The sequence below is a fragment of the Hippocampus guttulatus genome, chromosome 3, assembly GCF_054856545.1.
Source record: "Hippocampus guttulatus isolate MCC_2025c chromosome 3, RoL_Hgut_1.0, whole genome shotgun sequence".
In the NCBI taxonomy this organism is placed as follows: Eukaryota; Metazoa; Chordata; class Actinopteri; order Syngnathiformes; family Syngnathidae; genus Hippocampus; species Hippocampus guttulatus.
Genome location: NC_141263.1, coordinates 17,874,934 through 17,897,326, shown reverse-complemented (window position 1 = coordinate 17,897,326; position 22,393 = coordinate 17,874,934). Strand labels below are relative to the sequence as shown.

General features: G+C 42.8%; 1 protein-coding gene across 2 annotated transcripts in view; it reads right to left on the bottom strand.

The window, feature by feature from the left end:
• Window positions 1–22,393, bottom strand: part of galnt2 (UDP-N-acetyl-alpha-D-galactosamine:polypeptide N-acetylgalactosaminyltransferase 2) — a 49,339-nt gene that overhangs the window by 5,561 nt on the left and 21,385 nt on the right. The window contains exons 2-15 of one of the 2 annotated variants that reach the window (XM_086107190.1): window positions 20,964–21,045; window positions 16,057–16,210; window positions 13,560–13,658; window positions 13,386–13,453; window positions 12,089–12,154; window positions 11,805–11,926; window positions 9,074–9,161; window positions 8,802–8,889; window positions 8,602–8,705; window positions 7,896–8,022; window positions 5,581–5,673; window positions 4,318–4,401; window positions 3,979–4,132; window positions 2,652–2,771 (exon numbers count right to left, since the gene is read on the bottom strand). In XM_086107190.1, the coding sequence (XP_085963316.1) occupies window positions 2,652–2,771; window positions 3,979–4,132; window positions 4,318–4,401; window positions 5,581–5,673; window positions 7,896–8,022; window positions 8,602–8,705; window positions 8,802–8,889; window positions 9,074–9,161; window positions 11,805–11,926; window positions 12,089–12,154; window positions 13,386–13,453; window positions 13,560–13,658; window positions 16,057–16,210; window positions 20,964–21,045 (1,449 nt within the window). The remainder of the gene's footprint in view (window positions 1–2,651; window positions 2,772–3,978; window positions 4,133–4,317; window positions 4,402–5,580; window positions 5,674–7,895; window positions 8,023–8,601; window positions 8,706–8,801; window positions 8,890–9,073; window positions 9,162–11,804; window positions 11,927–12,088; window positions 12,155–13,385; window positions 13,454–13,559; window positions 13,659–16,056; window positions 16,211–20,963; window positions 21,046–22,393) is intronic. The other variant, XM_086107191.1, reaches the window with a different exon arrangement.

The following is a 22,393-nucleotide window of genomic DNA, read 5'->3' as shown; positions in this document are numbered from 1 at the left end:
CTGTCAACTGATCACCACCTGGTGGTGAGTAGGCTCCGATGGTGGGGGAAGATGCCGGTCCGTCCTGGCAGACCCAAACGTATTGTGAGGGTTTGTTGGGAGCGTCTGGCGGAATCCCCTGTCAGAAGGAGTTTCAACTCCCACCTCCGACAGAGCTTTTCCCATGTTCCGGGGGAGGCGGGGGACATTGAGCCCGAGTGGACCATGTTCCGTGCCTCTATTGTTGAGGCGGCCAATCTGAGTTGTGGCCGTAAGGTGGTTGGTGCCTGTCGTGGCGGCAACCCCCGTACTCGCTGGTGGACACCAGCAGTAAGGGATGCCGTCAAGCTGAAGAAGGAGTCCTATCGAGCCTTTATGGCCTGTGGGACCCCAGAGGCAGCTGACGGGTATCGACTGGCCAAGCGGAACGCAGCTTCGGTGGTCGCTGAGGCAAAAACCAGAGCGTGGGAAGAGTTCGGTGAGGCCATGGAAGCCGACTTCCGGACGGCTTCGAGGAAATTCTGGTCCACCATCCGACGTCTCAGGAGGGGGAAGCAGTGCACCACTAACACTGTGTACAGTGGGGATGGGGCGCTGCTGACCTCGACTCGGGACGTTGTGAACCGGTGGGCAGAGTACTTCGAAGACCTCCTCAACTCCACCAACACGTCTTCCTTGGGGGAAGCAGAGTCTGGGGACCCTGAGGTGGGCTCTCCTATCTCTGTGGTTGAAGTCACAGATGTGGTTAAAAAGCTCCTCGGTGGCAAGGCCCCAGGGGTGGATGAGATCCGCCCGGAGTTTCTCAAGGCTCTGGATGTTGTGGGGCTGTCCTGGTTGACACGCCTCTGCAACATCGCGTGGTCAACAGGGAGAGTGCCTCTGGATTGGCAGACCGGGGTGGTAGTCCCTCTTTTTAAAAAGGGGGACCGGAGGGTGTGTTCCAACTACAGAGCGATCACACTCCTCAGCCTCCCTGGTAAGGTCTATTCAGGGGTGCTGGAGAGGAGGGTCCGTCAGGAAGTCGAGCCTCAGATTGAGGAGGACCAGTGTGGTTTTCGTCCCGGCCGTGGAACAGTGGACCAGCTCTACACCCTTAGCAGGGTCCTCGAGGGTATGTGGGAATTCGCCCAACCAGTCTACATGTGTTTTGTGGACTTGGAGAAGGCGTTTGACCGTGTCCCTCGGGGAGTTCTGTGGGGGGTGCTTCGTGGGTATGGGGTACCGAACCCCCTGATACGGGCGGTTCGGTCACTATACCACCGATGTCAGAGTTTGGTTCGCATTGCCGGCAGTAAGTCGGAATCGTTTCCAGTGGGGGTAGGACTCCGCCAAGGCTGACCTTTGTCGCCGATTCTGTTCATAACCTTTATGGACAGAATTTCTAGGCGCAGCCGAAGCGTTGAGGGGGTCCGTTTTGGGGGCCTCAGTATTGCATCCCTGCTTTTTGCAGATGATGTGGTGCTGTTGGCTCCTTCAAACAGGGCTCTCCAACTCTCACTGGAGCGTTTCGCAGCCGAGTGTGAAGCGGCTGGGATGAAGATCAGCACCTCCAAATCTGAAACCATGGTCCTCAGTCGGAAAAGGGTGGAGTGCCCCCTCCGGGTCGGGGAGGAGATCTTGCCCCAAGTGGAGGAGTTCAAGTACCTTGGGGTCTTGTTCACGAGTGGGGGCAGGAGGGAGCGAGAGATCGACAGGCGGATCGGTGCGGCGTCTGCTGTGATGCGGACGTTGTATCGGTCTGTCGTGGTGAAGAAGGAGCTGAGCCAAAGGGCGAAGCTCTCAATTTACCGGTCGATCTACGTTCCAACCCTCACCTATGGTCACGAGCTATGGGTCGTGACCGAAAGAACGAGATCCTGGTTACAAGCGGCCGAAATGAGTTTTCTCCGCAGGGTGTCTGGGCTCTCCCTTAGAGATAAGGTGAGAAGCTCGGTCATCCGGGAGGGGCTCAGAGTCGAGCCGCTTCTCCTCCACATCGAGAGGAGCCAGATGAGGTGGCTTGGGCATCTGATTCGGATGCCTCCTGAGCGCCTCCCTGGTGAGGTGTTCCGGGCATGTCCCACCGGGAGGAGACCCCGAGGAAGACCCAGGACACGCTGGAGAGACTATGTCACCCAGCTGGCCTGGGAACGTCTCGGGATCCCCCGGGGAGAGCTGGAAGAAGTAGCTAGGGAGAGGGAAGTCTGGGCTTCCCTGCTAAAGCTGTTGCCCCCGCGAGCCGGCCCCGGATAAGCGGTAGATGATGGATGGATGGTATTCGCGTTTTGGGTGAATTTTCAGGGTTAGCCTAAAATGAACGCTAAACTTTACAGGTGAATTTAATTTGACCTTTAGTCACCTTTTTACATTCATTGTTTTGGGGCGTTTTACATAACTTACTGTTCTCTCACAGCAAGATGAACGCCAAAATTTACAACGGGTGTTTAATTCATCCATGGACCAATACATTTCCGCACTACTTTGCCTTTGTGTGACTCTTCCAGTCTCACTGTTGCCTGCCGATGATACGTCACACTATAAGCTCAATTGCCAGTTATTGTTTGAAGCCTTGCAATGGCAAGGGACTGTTGTTCAACATAATTCTTAAGCATAACTTAATGAGACATCATGCCCATCGGTCGAGGTTTTTGCTCCTTTTTGTCATGTTTCGTAATATTTGGGTGTCAGTATACCTGTCTGCTGTCATTGTCGCGACAGCCCTGCAGTTTGATGAGGGAGCCGGCCGTTCTGTCCACCACTGTCAGACACAAGTCCATGTGCTTGACTGACTTGTCCTTAGTCAGAGCCCATTCCTTGAGCAAAAAAAAAAAAAAGGTACAATGGTCAAATAATCTACAGTAAAGAACATGATACTATAATTTCACTCATATTCAATAATATGAGAAAATGACACGTTCTTGCCATATTCAAAGTCGGCGCTGTCATTGCCAACTTTCATTATGAATTCAAGGCATTCAAAACAAAGAATAATACTGTCGGACTAAAGTTGAGTGAGTATTACGGTACATTATATTATTGGACTCTATGCTCACGGGCAACCTTCACAATCTAATAACATCCACCTCAAGATAATACACCTTTGTCAGAGAGTTATGGTATTAATTTAACAATATGTTCGAAAAGTCGAGAGAAAGAATAGTCTGAATCGTCCCCATCTCATGAAGCCGCAGGCTACCAAATGAAATGTAAAAGGCAATAAGCTATGAATAAAAACGCAATAAATAGGTTACTAGTGTGCAAAATGGTGCATATTTAAAGTTCTTAAATTTTAAATGGGTAATGAATGGGTGGAGTAGATGTGTGGGAGCGGTTTAATTGGAGCAGTAGCCTCATATTACAGTAGCTGACGTTTGCACTAGTGTAGCATTGCCCTGCATTATACTGAGGGCGGGTGTGTGTAACCATGCAGTTCTCTACCAATGCAATTTCCACGCAAAATCATAAACATACAGAATTCATGATTTAATCAATTTCAGACAATGTCAATTAAAATTGGGATTTATTATCAGTATGGTAGATTTTGTACACTGCACAGTGGTGCCTTGAGATAAGCTAAATTCGTTTTGTGACCACGCTCATAACTCGACATACTTGTACCTCCAATCATCTTTCCCCATTGAAATGCACAAAAATGCAAATACTCCATTTTAGCCTACCTTCCTCAAAAAAAAAGACAAATGTTTGCAATGCGTTCTTCAATTACAAAAATAGCTACAATAATGTTCTTTTTTTGGGTTTACATTAAAAAAACATATGCTAATGGTATAACTAAACAAATTGCAAAGAATACATTTTTGCTGCATTTTTTTTTTGCTTAGATTCAATGGACATTGTGTTGCTCCTTTTGTTGTGAACATGCCTTGGCCATCCAGAGGCAGTATAATACAGACAACGGATGTAGGTGGGTTAATTCAGATTTACTCAAAACATAACTGCCTCCTTCTAAGCGCCAGTGCAACCATTCGACCGCCAGGTGACTGTAAGTTTAGACATGCTGACCTGCGTGTGTTGCCGTAGTAACACTACCTGGTTTCCGCCAGCGTTGTGGCACTCGTAAACGCCCACCACGCCGTCAGCAAAATGTCCGAGTGTGTCGAGGCAGTTCCCTCCCTGCTGCAAGGCTCCGAAGGCGATGTCCTGGTGGTCCGGGACACTAATCACACATGCAGAAACCTTTAAATTGTCTTTAAATATTTATGCACAAATCAGCGATTAAGCACAAGCAAAAACGATGAAGTGATATTGTGGGCGAACATTGTACAGTTATTAAATGCAAACCGTTTTGGATGCCGTAAGACACATTTATGCATACAAAATGAAATACAGTCACCATCTTACCGCAGCTCAGGGTAGACATTCTCCAGGTACCATTTAAAGGGCTTACAGGCTAAACGCTTCTTCATATCCAAACGACTCTGGATGCTGAGGGAGACAACCAGGGACAGAGAGGATGAGAGGCTTGTCACTCACGGTGAAAACGGATTCAATTATAGAAATGATGAGAAGGACTAGAGAGGCCCACGGCATGACTGCAGCAGAGGAAACAAGCAAAAAGGGGGAGATATGACAACAATGTTCCAAAAACGTCATAAAATATTTCATCTATCTAGAGTCTCTCAGGAGGGCTTTTGCAGTGTAAATAAGCAAAAATCAAAGCCCAGAAATGCAATTAAAAGAAGTGCCCAAAAATGATTACGATTAGCAATGAGCACAGGGAGCCTGAAAACAAAAAAATTGTAACAAAAGTGTCACTAAAGCATTAAGTTTATGTGAATGGTTACGGACCGGGACCTTAATCAGACCAAATTGAGATACGGCATTTTTATTTTTTCATTAAAATGTAACAACAACAAATAGAAGTGTGTTTTTAGAACTAATATTTGACGTTACTTGGACAAATCAAATTTAAACTCAGACTTAAGATTTGACAGAAACATAAATAGAAATAAATGTATATTTTTTTGTTATACATTATTTCGAAAATTACAGATGCAAATATGTGTCACAATGTACATCATGAACACAGTGTTTCAGTTCTGAGCTTGGCGGTAAACCCTAATTAATGCAATTTACAAGCTGAGGCTGAAGGGGGCGCCATTATTTTTCCCATTTTTTTTTTGTCTCCCAATTGCGGCCATGTGACACCCTTGTGATGCCTTTGTGCAGCCACACACACTGAAGTGACATTTCACCAGTGCCTGCATCAACAAGCATCAACAAGCAAGATGACAAAGATGGCAATGCTGTGAAATTACAGTAAGCTTACGCCTAAGAATTGTTCATATATCCATCTCTCCTTTTCATTAGGCTTTGAAATAAAATTAGCACACAAACATCATCAATAGATGTCATAGCTCAGAATGGTTTCCATGTTCAAAAGAAGTAGGAAGAAGTACAAAAACTTATCTAGTCCTACCCGGTGCCTATATATTTCCCCGATGAAATTATTACACTAGTAGGTTATTTATATACAGATAGGATCTGAAAGTAAAAACAAAAACAAAGAAATATGCTCCTCAACACAAGTGTCAGCGTGGCTTGTGAACTATTCCAAATATACAGGCTATATATCCGAAAACAAATAAAAAGATTAGCCCTTACTTCCCATACGGCACATTTCTTGCCGAGGGAACGGCGGCGTAGTAGAAGTTTTTGAACTCGTCCATCCATACTTCAGCAGCTCTCCTGGTGTTCCTGAAATGGCGAGAAAGAACGGAAGAGAGACAAGATGAAAAAGTGTGCCTGTGATGAAATTATAGTTTTTGTACAGTATATCTTAACAGCTATCCAAGGGCAGCATCCCCCTGTTTGGACAGTCAAGTGGGGTCGTGTGTTTATTTCTCTAGTTACTGCTCTCAGTGGAGGTTGCCAGGCAAAGCAAAGTGTTGACACAGAGCCTGGAGCTATTTTTCTATATTTACATTCTTTTCTCATAATGTCACAGACAGACAGACAGTTAAACGCCGAGTCAGCTGGATTCACAGTAATGGCAGCAGATCTATACTGTGGATGACACATAAGGCAATTTTTTAGCTTTACAGCCCATGGTCCGAAATTCCAAATCTAGTTGATATCTTTTGAGAATATAGCTGCTTACAGAAGATGTCATAAATAAAGCTGCATTATTGGATAAATGCTTGTGTTGCGATTAATTCCGATTAGAGACTTCTATAGTGTTAATCTAGATTTTGAAGTACAGTGGAGCAAACTACAGCCACTGCAATAGAAACATCGCTAAATTACTGTCTTAAAAAGCATTGCATGAGCACTGTTAGACAGAATTTGTGCCGGTGTTTGGAAATTTGTGTCGGGATTGTGAAGCTTATAAATTAAAATGTTCCAATAAAAAGTTTCTAACACTGATCTTAAGCCACCGGCTGACATTTTCCTAAGATGTCCATAGTACAATGCTAGTCACTTAGAATTCTGTACGAGTTGAAGTGCGACACCAGATGGCATTTAATTTTAAAGAGGCAGAGTTAATAGGAGGATAACTTCATGCATGAAGTGTTTCTTTCTAAAGATGATGTCTGGACATGTTCTTTGTAACCCACTTGTTCTAGCAGAAGAGACGACATAAACGGGTCTTTCTGGTCTATGATCGGCCCCTTTGCAACATGCCAGTACAACTTCACTACATAGGAGAGACCGGAAGAACATGCTGAATGTCATCAGTTGGGGCCCAACTCTTGGCTCTCTAGGGTGGCCGACAACAGACAAGAAGAGAGCGTCTGGCCTTTTCATCAGTGATAAGCAGCCGCCGTGCATATTGGGGTAACTGCGATGCACCAAACGCTCTGCCATTTTTCATAACCATCCCCAATGGATGCATTTTGGGGTTGGGGTGGGTGCTGCGGGATTTATCTACTGATGTTCACCAGCAGCTGGAAACACCGAGAACGGCACCAAATGTTAAAAATTGAGATTTTAAGAATGAGGCAATTTCTAAGCTACAATACTCCAACCAATGTGACCAAAATCTACCTCTAAATGTACCTCCAAAATCACAAAACCCGCCTCGTGTATGACATCATACAAGACAGCAGCATATGCAAACTCTATTCAGTGAGCCCCAAAAGATTCATTATTTGCTTTTCCTTTGGCCTTTTGAGTGTGAAGCAACTTCCCCCAATGACCAATCACAGATACGGTGAAAGACCATGAGAAAATTTAACAAGACTTGAATACTGGAAAAAAAAAAGACCAAAATTCCACAGCACACTAGGTTTTGAGGCAAATGGCAAATGGGGCTGCCGTGGCCGTTGGGATCTTGTAAACATAGCCTAATCAGATTTATGTACCGGTACATTAAACGCTGTACTTTACCACACGCTATTTATTTTCAATGTTAAGAGGGTAGTATTGTTTAAACATTTTTTTCACACTTTGGTGACTTAAAAAAGGGGGGTGTTCAAGTTGGATGGAAGGTGAGAGATTGAGTCTTATTTTGTTTTTAACATTTTACTCCTGCTTAATATCAGGTTTACATTTGTATGACCCGTAAAAATGTAGTGCGTTTCAAAATTTTGTCCTCAATGAGGCCACGTTCGCAGTACACAATGTCAGAATCAGTTCCAGCAAAACTGACAGTTTTTAACTTGTAGTCCGGACCCACCAAGAGGAACATAAAAGCCGCACTTCGCACAGCTTCAAGTATGCAACACAGTGACGCTTCGGTGGCTGCACAATTCACTGCCCTCATCTAATGAGATGAGAAAAATCTTAATGACTATCTAATGTGTGTGAATATGTTACTGTTGAATATTAAGAGTGTAATTGAATGTTGGTCTTCAGTAGCTCAACATTAACGACTAATAATGTTACTCCCCAACCCCACAATGTTGGCTGCCCACAAAGGCTTCAGGAAGGTCATTTAAGGGACGCGCATGTAATTGTTAGTTTAAGGTCTAATGCACCTTGCAAAGACAGTGCCGCTTCCGCCAGGGAAGGTATAGGGGTGTTGCTTCCGGAAAACGTGTCCAACCCGGCTGCACGGGATGATTTCCAGACTTCCGCCGCACTGCCACACACGAAATGAGATCTCTGAAACACAACACAGGCGGGCCCATAAACAAACAGGGGATTATTGCGAGAGCCATCAGCGCGTCGTAAATGTCTTCAGCGTTGCGGCGGTGTCAGGCTCCCTCGCCGACATTCGAGTCATCGGAATATGCGATAAAATGAATGTACGAATTGGCAATCTCACTTCATTAAAAATCCCGTCAAAGGAGAATGCTTCTGTCTGACAGCTGCACGCTCGAAACAAATTCCCAACTTAATTTAAACAAAATTAAGAGGGAGAAAGGCTTTATGGCAATATGTTTAGGGATGAACTACAACAGAGAACCTGAACCGAGCCGCACTCCAAACAGGATAAAGACGTCCCAGAAGAGTGGAAGCTTTTACAATTGCAAAGATGGGCCCATTCCCCTTTGATATTTTCATTCCCGTAGGTGTTCGTGACTGTGTGTCCCAATGCTTTTGACAAGATTGTGTGCAATGCAATTGTACGAGAATGCTGACTTACAAACCGGACAACAGTTTTAACAAGCTTCATTAGTCTATTGACTTGATGCTGCACTTCTACTGCGTATTACTGACATTTGCATGAGCTGCACTCACCCAGATTTTCTCCTCCCCAAACATCCATCATCATGTCATATTTCCCCAAAAGCTCAAAGTATTCCTTATCCATGACAAACAGACCTCCTGCTATCATGGGAGTCCTGTATGGGGGAGGGGTGGGGGTCAAAGAAAACAAATGATTTTAGTAGTTAGTAGCCAGAATGGTGTGAGCGGTTTTGTGTTGTATCGGGTCTTACTTTATCGGGGCGATAGGATTGCCTTGTCTTGCTCGTCTCTGGTCCAGAGTCATGTAATCCCATTTAAATACTAAATTCCAGTCGAAACCTACACACACATATAATGGATGAATTAAGTTGTTTTTTTCATCGTACTTTGTCATCATGTTTTAGTCAGTAAACCCAGTATCGCAGTTCTTCGCCATCAGAATAAGAGAAGGGTGCGTAGAGTGTGCCGAAATATCCGGAAAAGTACATTTGACATTGAACACATCGAATGCTGCCTCAATTACCTCCTTTGAGATCAGCCGACGCTCCTACATACTGGAAGTTGTCCATGTTGATGACATCAATTATGGGAGAAACCACCCTGGTTTTATCCTGGAAAAAGGGCGAGAGGAAACATAATTGTATCTTTCTGTTAAAATGCATATGTCAGAGACAACGATGGATGTCAATGATAATTAAGACACCATTAGGTAGATAATATTTCAGTGCTTAAAGAGCTAAAAAGGATTAATTCAAAAGACACCTTCCTCGGCAATGCACATCCCAGATTAACACACGTTCCAGCGGAAAGACAAGGTTGCACAAGTGGGCAGCGAGCAAAATAGGAAACACTGTTCCAAGTGAGCGTACTCATTCTGTGTACTCTGTCAGTTGTGTGGAATTGAATTGATTCATTGTGTCTTGAATCGATCAAGAAAAATGGAGTGCACTGCTTTGTTTCATAAAGTAGAGGCACAGTTTATTCAGTTTCAACTCGTTTGTAACTCAAAACTCTAACAGCAAAAACTGCACTACACAATATTTCATGTCCTAATGTTAAAACATTTGCTATCTATAATGGAGAAAACAAACATTTTCTCAATACTTTCTGCCGTCTGAAATGTATGTAAAATAAATCAAATAAAACAATCGATCAACTCATTAATGAAATTCAGACAAACAAGACTTAAGGAAACCAATTAAGTCACGAACTAATGGAGAGAAACAAAAGAATCCTTTCCAACTTTTCAACAAAGTCAAAACAAAGTCTGTTGAATACGGATAAATATTTCATGTCATTGTTAAAACATGAGAACGTACTTCCAATGAAAATTTTGCTAGGCAAAAGAATATTTTTGTAGTCTCTATTCTTAATGGTCTTCCTTCAAACAGCCAATTAATTTGTAATAAAGCTCAATTCATTCATATTTTAGTAATGCTAACTTTCGTTTTTTAAACTCATTTGAAACCATTCCCTAGACCCCCGTCAACCACTACAATCAATTAAATCCATGAATACCACACTTGAATTTTGATATCAAAACATTGCGAATCCGTACTTGTACTGTACAGAACATGAGACACGTGCGTGCTCGACGTGGCGCTGAGTGCCAGCCAGCCCGCTCCGTGGGTGCATGCAGGACCTCTGTCCTCCTCTTGAGTGAAGGACAGAAAGACAACCATTTCACAGATAGAAATAGACACACTATGCGATGAAGCAATTGGCAGTGCTGTGATGCTGCCTATTTCTTATTTTTTGTTTTTTCAAAATACTTAGAGGCAGCAAGGAAACAAAAACACTTCCACCCTGAAAGCATTCCAGTGTGTTTGGGACATTTTGAGGGTGTTTGGTGGCGGTGTATTTGTCTTAAAAGTGGAAATAAATGCCTGAAAGTACGTAGTCCAAATGATGACTTTGCACCCATTCAACCAACAAGTAAAAGATGTATCATCACTTGAACACCACTTGGAAATGTCAAAGGTCTCAGACTAAAAGTATAACAGAAAAACAATGATGGCGGGCAAACTCCTTTCATACTTTTAAAATCCAGCACTTAGAGCCTTTCTACATGCTGTCTAAATAGGAGGGCTGTATTAAATTACAACCACAATAAACTTTGTTAAATGAATACCTCACTAATAGTGTTAATCAAAAACGATTATTTCATTTTTTCAAGTTTGAAGGCCCCTGCGCATCAAGTCACGCGGCAGAAGGCAACAGAACTGAACAATCACAAACAAATTAGAGTTTCATACTCGCAGATACACAAACTTGCAGCAAAAGAAAAACTGCAACTGCTGGTGTTCTTATAGGAAAATAACACTTTCAGGCACTATCCTGCATATCATTTATTGAAGTACAAAGAGCATAGTGTCAAGAACAAAGTTGATTTCCCTGGTTGCTTTAGCCATATTATAATGCAACGAGAGGAAAAGGCTGAGAAGAAGTGGACCGCATGGATATTTCAGATACTGTTGGCGGTAATAGCTCCATTCGTTGATTGCATTTGTGCAAGTCAACGTCAGAGACTCTCCACGCTTTGCTTTTTAGCCACAATACTGTATTGGTATGGCTTGGTGGATCTTATTTGGGATCTGTCAAAATAACATTTAATATTGTGGTAGTAGTTTGGATTGGGAACAGCTACAACTTTACTGCATCATACTGAGAGTAGTTTCCACTGTTGCCAGAAGGAGAGGAATGAAATATTAATATGCACATTTTAAAAAGAGAAATAAATGCATGGCTGCAGATTACCACTCACTAGTACAGTATACCACCTTTCATCCTTTGCTGTGATACTGAATATGTTACACGTTTCAAAGATGTGCAGCAAAACAATCTTTACAAGGTCATCACGAATGAAATTCTTCACAGGCTTTTGGATAACAATGAATTCATGAGGGGAAAGAAAATTGGCATAACTACATCCAAAATTAGATCTTAAGCTCTGCGGCAAACACCAAATTGTAACGTGAGTGAAATAGCATCCTTTTTTTTTCCCGTTTCCCTGTTGGGATGTATTATGTGCAATCAATCCCTTTTCGACCGTCAGTCAAAAAGGAATATTATTATCTTTATAAATCTACTTTTTTTTTTTTTATTGAGCCCCTGCTTTGGGTCTAATTTAATTTCTCTCACAGGATGAATAAGGCATGCATCCATTCCTTAATTTCAGCGTGAACTTGCTGTTGAACGAGGAACTACAAGCATGAGCAAATACTTGATTAATGTATGAGTGTGCACGTACGTACCTCAGCTACTCTCTCCAGGAGCGGCTCAAGCCAGTGGTCGTTACATTCACAATGAGAGTCCAGGAAGGTGAGAACTGGCGCCGTGGCAGCATCTGCACCACGAACCCTCGAGCGCATCAGTCCTGAAAAAAACTTGGTTACAAAGAACCGCATACGCACAACTTTTCTCCAGAACAGAATGTCTTCATCTTGAGCCTTAGGCTGGCACTTGATATCAAAGCAACAGCACCAAGAGGGTTGTCCCGAGATTAAAAAATGAAAACATCTTCTGTTCCTCTCATTACCTTCTCTGCGGTCGTTTCTCAGCACGCGAACTTTCTCAATCTTGCCCAGCAGCGCTCCATCCTCCGCTGCAACAAATCCAAAAATATGTTCTTTCACACAGTGGTATCAGACCACTTGTGTTACCATACTTTTTCAGGATGGGGGTTTGGCAAAACGTCCTAGGGCGGTTCTGGGGAAAATAAATCCATCCATCCATTTTCCGATCCGCTTATCCTCACAAGGGTCGCGGGGGATGCTGGAGCCTATCCCAGGGGGGACAGCCTGAACCGGTTGCAAGCCAATCGCAGGGCATATAGAGACGAACAACCATCCACGCGCACACTCACACCTAGGGACAATTTAGAGTGTACAATCAACCTGCCATTCATGTTTTGGGAATGTGGGAGGAAACCAGAGTACCCGAAGAAAACCCACACAGGCCCGGGGAGAACATGCAAACTCCACACAGGGAGGCCTGAGCTGGAATTGAACCCGGTAACTCTGCACTGTGAGGTCGACGCGTTAACCACTGGACCACCGGAAAATAAATCAATTTGTCAATTGTTAAGTCTTTTAAATATATACTTCAGAACTCGTTTCACTGCCAGTGCAAATGGTTGAGGATCAAGTTCCCGTAGCTGACACATGTTGTTCTAATTGCATTAGTTGATAGTGGATCATTAGGTGCTCCCTCAAGTTGCAGCCAAGTAGTGCATTCTACTGGAACGCCGCAGCAGAAATGATGATGTCTCCGCATTGGCTCACCAGAGCACATCATTAAAGAGAACATATCATGGAAATTTGCCTTTTTAATTACCGGTAGTTATACAAAAGTAGTCAAAAAGGAATTGAAATATGTCTGTGAGCAAACCGTTGTAATTTACATACCGCCCTCCAAATCAAGTTCCACCACCTACTGCTTGGCAGCTATACTAGAAAGAGAGCTAACACTCTCAAGCGATGGCCAAAGTCCAAGCATGAGTCGAAGCCAAAAAGTAGTGTCTTAGCGCAGATCAGTGTTAGCCACCAACATTAGCTTCTGATAGGCTGCACACAGTGGACATGCATGTAGATCTCGGTTAAATTAAACAAAAAGTTGAGTTTGGCAGCTTCCTGGTGAAATGCTTCATCAATAAGTGAAAATACGCCCAAAAAAATTAGACAAGCTCATGTGCGTTCACACTTTGCACTTGCTTTTTTTCGACTCTGAACTCAACAAGTAGACACCCCCGAGCTATGCTGCTAGTTAGCATGGTAATGTACTCAATTCGATTCTGGTCACATGTTACGGCCATCTGTTGTGTGCATTGTGCTTACGATTATCACTGTAGTCATCGACCAAGATGATCTCTTTCACCAAGTGAGTGGGACTTTTCTTCAAGACGCTGAAGCGTGATGAAGAAAGAGAAAGGGAGAAGGACGAAATAAAACACCAGGATCCCAATATTTACATTTGTTCATGTGCAACACGAACAAAAAGCATTCACGTACCTGACAACGGTGCGCAGCAGAGCGGAGCGGGCTTCATTGTGGAAGGTGATGACCACACTCGAAGCTGGCAGGTCTGACTTCCACTGCTTATGTCTGCAACTACGCACACACACACGCACATTTGAATACAGATGTTGTGAAGTGGGAATGCGCCGGTGAGCACAATGAATTCACACAAAAGTGCATGCGTACCCACTATGCTCTACAGCGGTGATTTTCAACTAGTGTGCCGTGGAAAATTATCCACTGTGAATTACGTTGACAAAAATACATAGTATTTTCTAACAGCTTCTTTTGGTGTTAATTTACATATAAAAATCATGTATAATGAGAGGCTCTTCCACTAGATGACTGAAGGTACACAAAACTGCATCGACACTTTTTGTGAATCGCTTTGCCGAGTGGTATGCCAATGTCCAATATCTGCCTTGGCTCAAAAAAGGTTGAGATTGGCCGAGATTGGCATTGGGTTTCACTACAGACACACCAAAATTACAATCAAGAACATAAGACACTGGGGAAGAGAGCAAAACGGAAGCAGTAGAGGACCCTGGCCTCATTAGCAACAGCCTCTCATCGCGTCTGACCCCGGCCACTACAAACAACCAATTAAAAATCTGCCATACACACCAGACTAGTTTTGATATGCGTGTGCAGTATCTAGAGCCAAAGTGTAAAAAATGGATTGAGTGTGTATGTGTGTGTGTGGTCCTTTGTATCTGTTCTATCTCTGTCACAGCATCATTGGCTTCAAACAAGTCAATATGTCACTTCATCAATCTAAAATGAACATCGCCTCAATCGTCACATTGGCAGAAAAGACTATTAAAGTGTGAGCCTTTTATAAGAAATCTTTAACTTCTTAGGATTCTGTGTTGAAAATCGCAAATGAGTCCCTGGGCTGGGGAGACCCTAGCTTCCGTCTTTTTGCCCGTTCACCGTCGAGAGCGCCTGCATGCTGGGCAAACTGACAGAACACTGCCAAATCAATATGAGACGCATCCCTACTCTTTTAGTAGGCTAATGGCTTTAGCGAGCCACGTCAGGTCAGCGCATCAGTGAGGCATGACCGTTGTCACTCTCAAAAAGACTTAACGGGGCGTTTGTGTGGCCGGACTGGAAGTGCAAAAAATAAAACCTCTTTGATGAATAGACAGGGGTGAGTGTTGGCAGCAAACATAGAGAGCTCATATCGTTTGCTTAATGAGCTATTAAAGCAAGATCAGCATCACCAGGAAAATGTTATCAAATGAAGTACAATGGGTTGGTGAAGCAGAGAAGCAATAAAACAGATGCTAATCCTTCTGCTGTAATAGAACGACTTCAAGGAGAGCGATCAAAGCAAATGTGTTATGCCTCTAGTGTGACAACAGCGGGGCTGTGAAAAACTTGATGTATTTAAAGTTGAAGAGGACAACTAACATCTGTCTGAAGAGCAAATTGAAGCAAGGCCAGGAAACAAAAAGGATGGGTGCGTTTATTTTGAGACTACAAGGGCACTTAGAAGACCTCAGCCAAGACAGAATAATGACAGGCAGTGGTCAATTCTTTACTAACAGATTTGCACTCGATATAATACTGTAAATACACACTGTGGCATATTTGGTTACCCATTCTCCTATTCTCTAAAAGGGTTAGAAAGTCTGCCTTTCTGTGTGAAGTTTGTATGTTTCCCCCTATGCTTCCTCTCCTCTCCTCAAAATCAATGTGTGAATAGTTGTTTGTCTACAGTGCATTTTAAAAGTATACATACTCCTGTTCAAATGTCAGGTTTCTGTGGTGTATAAAAACTATTTTTTTAAAATCATTCAAACCTAGCACTTGAGCAGGGGTGTATCGACATATTATTGATTCTCTGTATATGTGCCCTGTGATTGGCTGCCAACCAAACAGGGGTTGAACCTGCCTCTAGCCCAAAGTCATTTTGGAAAGGCTCCAGTTTACCCGAGACCCTGAACAGGATGAGCAGAAGAAAATGAATGGATGAGTTAAAAAAAAAAAGGTCCAATAAACAGAAGGATGTACGAGTTCCTCTATCGCTGTTGCCAAAGTACAGCTGAGGTGTTGGTTTGGGTTTAAGTGTGGTCTTACCCATGCGCCGTACAAAAACAAAATGCCTGTAGAAAAACTGTGCTGTTAATTGGTGCTTTATAAGTAAAATTGAACCGATATGATTCCACCCGTGATTGTACCCTTTTATACTGATATCCTCTCACTCGCCATTACAAGTGGAAGGATTGCTCACTGTAAAGTGTGCTTGGAACCTGCTGCTACTTCCTGGTGTTGTTTCATTCGATCGACACCACTATAATAGAACGTGTTTCCATCGGATCTGATCATTGTAGGACAAATTAGTCAAACAGACATGGAGAAAGGCTTGCACACTGTAGTTGCACATGAAAAAGTGTGAAGAGGTGAAACGTGGATCTTAAACAAAAGATTATGCTTGTGTGGGTGCGTGTTTGTGTCTACATCGGCGAAAAATGATAATACATACTGGTCATGTCTAGTATCCGGTACAGCTCTGTCCATACGGAGCTTATCGCTCTCCACCTGGTTGAACTTGTTTCTGGCATATGGGTCCTGACCTGGTCGGACCACTGTAGCTCCAACATACAGATCTTGGTCGAAGTCCTGCCAGCGGACTTTACCTGGACACAGACAGAAACAAATAATAAGCACAAAAAAACTGCTGTGCTTTATTGCCACTCTATGGGGACTATTGACAAGGGTGGTTAACAGCTAATTTGTTCAGATATATGCATGGGGCATAATAACTGGCTGATTGATCGTTGAGGATTCTGGCAATTATGTGAGATTATTGTTGATTGAACGTCTTGGCGTAATGGACAATAAACGAATCACACAACTCAGTAGCAAAGAGCACAGGCATTGCTGTTTCAACTCGTGGGTGGCCTGAACAGCGACAATTTGGGACAGCATTATACTTCCCAATCTGACATTAACACAGAAACAGGAGTTCTGCGTATTCTAAGGTTAGTTGTCAGGAAAGAAGCAGTACCGACCGGTAAGCATGAGTTTTAAAGTCAATGTTTAAATTCTCAGTTCTGCTTTGTGAAACACATGTCGAATAAATTCAACATTTCCAAATCATTTTAACCTCCAAAGATTCTGAGCCGACACAAATGTGTCTCGGCTAGAATGGGGATTATATATTCTACATCCATTGTAAAGTGGGAATATAAAATGTGGCAAGGTTGATGCAAGAAGACTTCAGAGCTGTCTGAGAAGAAAGCTGCTTAGCTTCTGTAAGATATTTTCTACTCATAAACAGAGAGAGAGGAAAGAAAACTAATACGCTGTCGTGATAATGTGCGAGTTGAAAAACCTGCAAACAATCAAAAAGACGTTGCCTGGGTTACCAAGATCGCTAAACAGAGAAAAAGGTTTGATTTCCCAGTTAATCACGACCACTGAGACACGGCTAATTAGCTGAACGCCGCTGCAATGCTAATGACTTGTTTTAAGCGTATGGCACTGTGAGATTATACTATCTGTCTGCGGAGGAGAGTGCATGGAATGGCAGGCGGAGACAACGAGAGAAGGGAACGCTGACGAGGATGAGAGGTGACAACCGAAACGAGTGCATGTGTCTAACTTGACAGTATGTGTATGTGTCTCGCATGTTAACTAGATGGGGCTCACAGTGATCAGCCTGTGAGTGCAAAGTGACGCGGCTGAGACACGGCAACATGATGTCCTTGCTGATCTTGGGGCTCCATGGCAACCATTAATGTTTCTTCTTTATTTTGTTTCCCAAATAAATTTGAGTTTCTTCCATCTTTAAATCCGCCTGGAAGTTTTAAGTATATTCTGTGTCCACCGAGCTGCACCGTACGGTTTGGGGAAGTCGCCATCAAATAAAAAAGTGACTATGAAGGAGTGAGCGCCAGTACGCGAGATTGGTCCTCTACCGGCCTTATTTTAACATATTGAATTACACATCGAGGCTGCTGACACCAGCCCCAATTGATCAATGCAATTAAAAAAAATTGACATTAAATAAGTCCTCCTCTGCAACGGTTGGTGCCATCCTGCAGAGGTTTGACATCAGCAAATCAGGAAAGAAAGACCTTTGTTCACAATTTTTTGTCATTGTGTTAAATTGCACACTGTATTGGTGAGTACTCAAAGGTTAAATATTCATACTGGTATCGGTTGAAAAAAAGCGATATTGAACATGGCTTTCAGTGATTGTCGCGTTCCTTCTCGTTGTTCATTGTTTGTCACCATCCCGCTTACACACCCACGTGCAAACACAAACCTGATTAGGTTTTACCATTTCATACTAACTTAATGCAGACTGAACTGTAATGTACATACTATCATATCTACAGAGACCCGCTTTCAGGGCTGACATGCTCGATTAGATGTCCACAACCTCTCTCATTCATGTGAAAGGAATTTAAAATTTTTTTTTAAAAACACCCTCCATGAGCCCATATTTTCGAGTGCTTCCCCTATAGAACTGGCTTGTGGTGTGCATGCTTGGATTTATTTTTTCCACTGGTGAATAATGGACAGTTTGAACAGTCTGCACTTCTCTCCCTTGGCCTCTTGCTCACTGAGCTCTTTCCACTCTTAGCCTCTTCTGACTGTCTGTTTGTGTTGGCTGCAGTATTTTCTGGAAATCCCACGATGCTGTGGTGTTGTCATACTGATGGTGCATGGCAGACAGGACTCCCCCGAGTAACCATTCCAAAGCCATCCAGTGGAACTCCACCAACCCACTCAGTTCACTCCATTCCAACACACCACTCACTATGTGTCTTTAGAGTCACTCCAAAGTAAAAATAAGCTCAACATTGCTCTTTTTATTGTTTGACGTTAAAGTATGACAATATCTGTTCAAAAATCTCGAATTTAAAATAATTGTTTAAATGTGTGGTGAAATGAAAAATCTTGTACTATTGTTTTTAGAGATGATTAATTCAGGGTGGAGAACTGAACAAACGCAACAAGAAATGACGAAAACTATTTCTGGCCCTTAAGGCAACTGCTAGTGAATTGAGAAATCCATGTGGAATGAAAAGAAGGCAGACTGGGACTGTTTAAAAAGCAGCAGGGGATTTCTTCTCCAAGCGGTTGCTAAAAAGCTGTTCATTTTCCAAAGGTTCAATTTAAATGCACTTATTATAACACAAAATCTATTAAGTGCCCCCCTTTCGATTTTTAAAATGGGCGGTGCACAGTCACCGAGACAACCCATGCACACTTATCGCTCTCCATGCATTTAACATTTTTTTCAAAGATTTTTTAAACACATTCTTTTCCACCCTTACTCTGTCCACTCTCCTCCTGCTTGTCCTCGAAATATCTTGGGAATTTAAGTGCTAGTGTTATGATAGGCTAAACTGCCAGGGTGATGAATAAAGGCACCCTGAAGTTGTAAAGCCTCCCACATCTCTAGTCAAATTGGAATCCATTTCCACTCATGAATCAATCAGATGCATGCACTCAACTTTTCATGGGTCATACGGACTGTGTGGGAGGGAGGGGCGACAGATCCGAGCAAGGCTCCAGACGAGAACTGCATGACAAGTCGCTCAGCTATGACTTTTTCAATCTGCTCTGCTTTTGGATTCAGATGTTGTTTGTTGAAACAGTGGGTGGAGATGCATAGTTGGGTTTGCGGACATTTCGCATTGGAATTTCTACCATTGGACTGCCAAGTGAAATGGATTGTCTTTTCTGTTACTAGTTGGTGTAACGTATGAAGGTCGAAGAGGATGGGAAACATGTAAGACTGATCAATTACTTTTGAAGGAGGAAATGATTTGGTTTGCCAGAACCAGATACATTTGCTTTCTAGACACAGCTGGGATGTATTTATCTTACAATTTCTATTGTAAAACCACAACGACAAACTCCAACAACTGGATGTAGTTAGATATGGCAGACCCCCCCTGTAACCTGATTTTACTCCTAAATTAAATAAGGGTGCGTGCTATGCGCTACAACCTTTGTCGGAATAATATCAAGTAACATGTTCAAAATGAGTGAGTGAAGTTTTTTCTTTTAGTCATTCATATTGAATACATTATTTAAATATAAAGCCAGCAAATTATCTTGAAAATAGGCCTGTTATCTGACGCCCTGAAACCTTTTGCCACATGGGCAAACCACACTGTGCTTGACATAAAGACAGTTGGCTCAGGGCGGGTCAAAGAATGTCGCTCGAGATGGATTCATTTAAAGACAGCAGCAGGACAATTCGAGGACGCCTTCAAATACTGTCGCGATTACTTTGATGGACTTGAAGGATTGCAGTAAAATATTTAAAAAATAAAATAAAATCTAAAAAAAAGTTGCAGAGTCTGGACAAGATGACAGAGTTGAAAACAGCTGTCATACCAAACTCAACCAAAATTGTGTTCTCCAGTGTAATTATACCACCCTATGGAGAACTGGAATGTCGGCTTTATGCATTTCGTGATGCATGCGCCGCTGTTCAGATGCAATGAAATTAAAATTACACGCCTTTTGAAAAAAATACTGTCACAAGACTCTTCATGCACAAAGTGGGGAAATACAAATGAATAAAATGTACAAAAACTAGCACTTGGGAGAAACTCTCATAAGCTCCAGGCGATCTTTGAGCACATTTAGGTCTCAGTCCGAAAGAAGCTTCTCCCTTATACAGAAAACCAAGTTCATGTGTCACCAAACAGGACAAACAATGTCCCACTGTCCACCAATTCTCAATCAGTCCATTCCCAGGTCCAAGTGTAATTTGATTTGAAGTTTTAACAAACATCCATGACCTTTTTGTGAAATTCGAAGTCCTCCCAATTTTGGGCATTGTTTTATGAACTAAATTTTTCACAGAAAGTTCTGAAAGAATTTGGGTGAAATGATCCAGATCCTGGGCGGCCCGGTAGTCCAGTGGTTAGCACGTCGGCTTCACAGTGCAGAGGTACCGGGTTCGATTCCAGCTCCGGCCTCCCTGTGTGGAGTTTGCATGTTCTCCCCGGGCCTGCGTGGGTTTTCTCCGGGTGCTCCGGTTTCCTCCCACATTCCAAAAACATGCATGGCAGGCTGATTGGATGCTCTAAATTGTCCCTAGGTGTGAGTGTGGGCGTGGATGGTTGTTCGTCTCTGTGTGCCCTGCGATTGGCTGGCAACCGATTCAGGGTGTCCCCCGCCTACTGCCCGGAGACGGCTGGGATAGGCTCCAGCACCCCCCGCGACCCTAGTGAGGATCAAGCGGTTCGGAAAATGGATGGATGGATGGATCCAGATCCTACATCCAACTGGAGAATACCTGGTGGAATAGACCGTAGTCACGCAAGACTGTGCATTCGTAGTTATAACCCTCTCTTTGGACATTTTGACCAAAAATATATCGGCATAACTGTGATGCATTACGAGTAAGATTCTTACCGGGCGGCAAAACTTCCTGAGTCTTGTCATCAGTATTATGAGCTCTGTGTCGGCGGGCCGCGTCGCTCGAGTCCCACTCATCCTGAAAGAAAAAATATATAGATATATACTTTATATTTTGAGCACAACTTATAAAAATGTCAGTCAATCTAGAAAGCAAAAGATTTAGCTATTGTGGTCACGAGTCATCCAAGCACTTAATCTAATGTAACGTTTAAAGCCACTGAATCAATGCAATGTGAGACAGGACTATTAGAAGTCTAGACTTCAGGGAACGGCATGCAACAATTTGGTTAGCAGGCATCTTCTGAGAACCTGTTGCTTTTCATACCTTTCTGTGTAAATACATATTCTGAGGACAAAGAAGAAAAACCTTCATGCCAGATAAAGTATCTGCCACTGAAAAGATTTCATTCCCTTTCTGGAATCTTTTGCCTTTATGTCTCCTCATATTGAATCTTCAGAGATGAAGATCGAGAGCCATTTACAAGACTAATCCATCAGAAACAGTGTGTCTGAGCTCATTAATTCCTTCCATTCAGCCGTCATTTTCAGACATTTCATAGTGAGGGAGAGATCCCATTATTTCATTTTTGAGACATTTTCGACAATTGTGTGCTTCCTGCCGTCTTTGTGGGTACAGTTTTGTTGAAGGATATAAGATGCAACTGTATTGGATTTGTTGATGGGCAAATCATCGATTGTCAACAGGCCTGACAACAAATCATCTTTTTAGGCAACCTTGATCAATTTATATGGCGCATTATACAGAATACGTTTACACAGAGAAGATATAGTGACGTGAGATACAAGGGTCCCAATCTTATGCATTTTTAGAGCCATTTGACAACTGTCACCCATTATAAATCTGTGGGGTTCCACTGTATGTCCATTTAGATATTATACTGCCTCCAGGTGGCCAAGGGACACACACTGGAAGAAGCAGCACAATGTCCATTGAACTGAAGCAAAAAGATTGCAAAAAACTGTTTAATTCTTTACAATCGATTTAATTATGTCCTCACTATTTTTTTTAATGACAGTAATATTAATCGTTGTTTTTCTTGCCAAAAAACCTTTACAAATACTTTTTCTTTTCTCATGTTTTTGAAGAACGCTGTAACTGGTTGATGGCATTTCCATTCATTTTAATAAATGGGGAAAGATAATTTAAGTGTTCTGCGTTACAAATTAAATTCGTACCTCAAGGCACGACTACATGTCTACATAACAATTTCACTGACCACATTACCAATTTTGGTTAAATACTTTTAGTGACGCCGGAGGACAGTATCCGAATTTTTCCTTATCAGAAGCCAGTGTCAGTTTTCTGCATTGAAATACAAAATTTCCACAGATGACAAAATATTGCAAAAAGACCTCCCAGAGGAATGGAAGCATTTATAACTGCAAAGGGTGGACCAATTGCG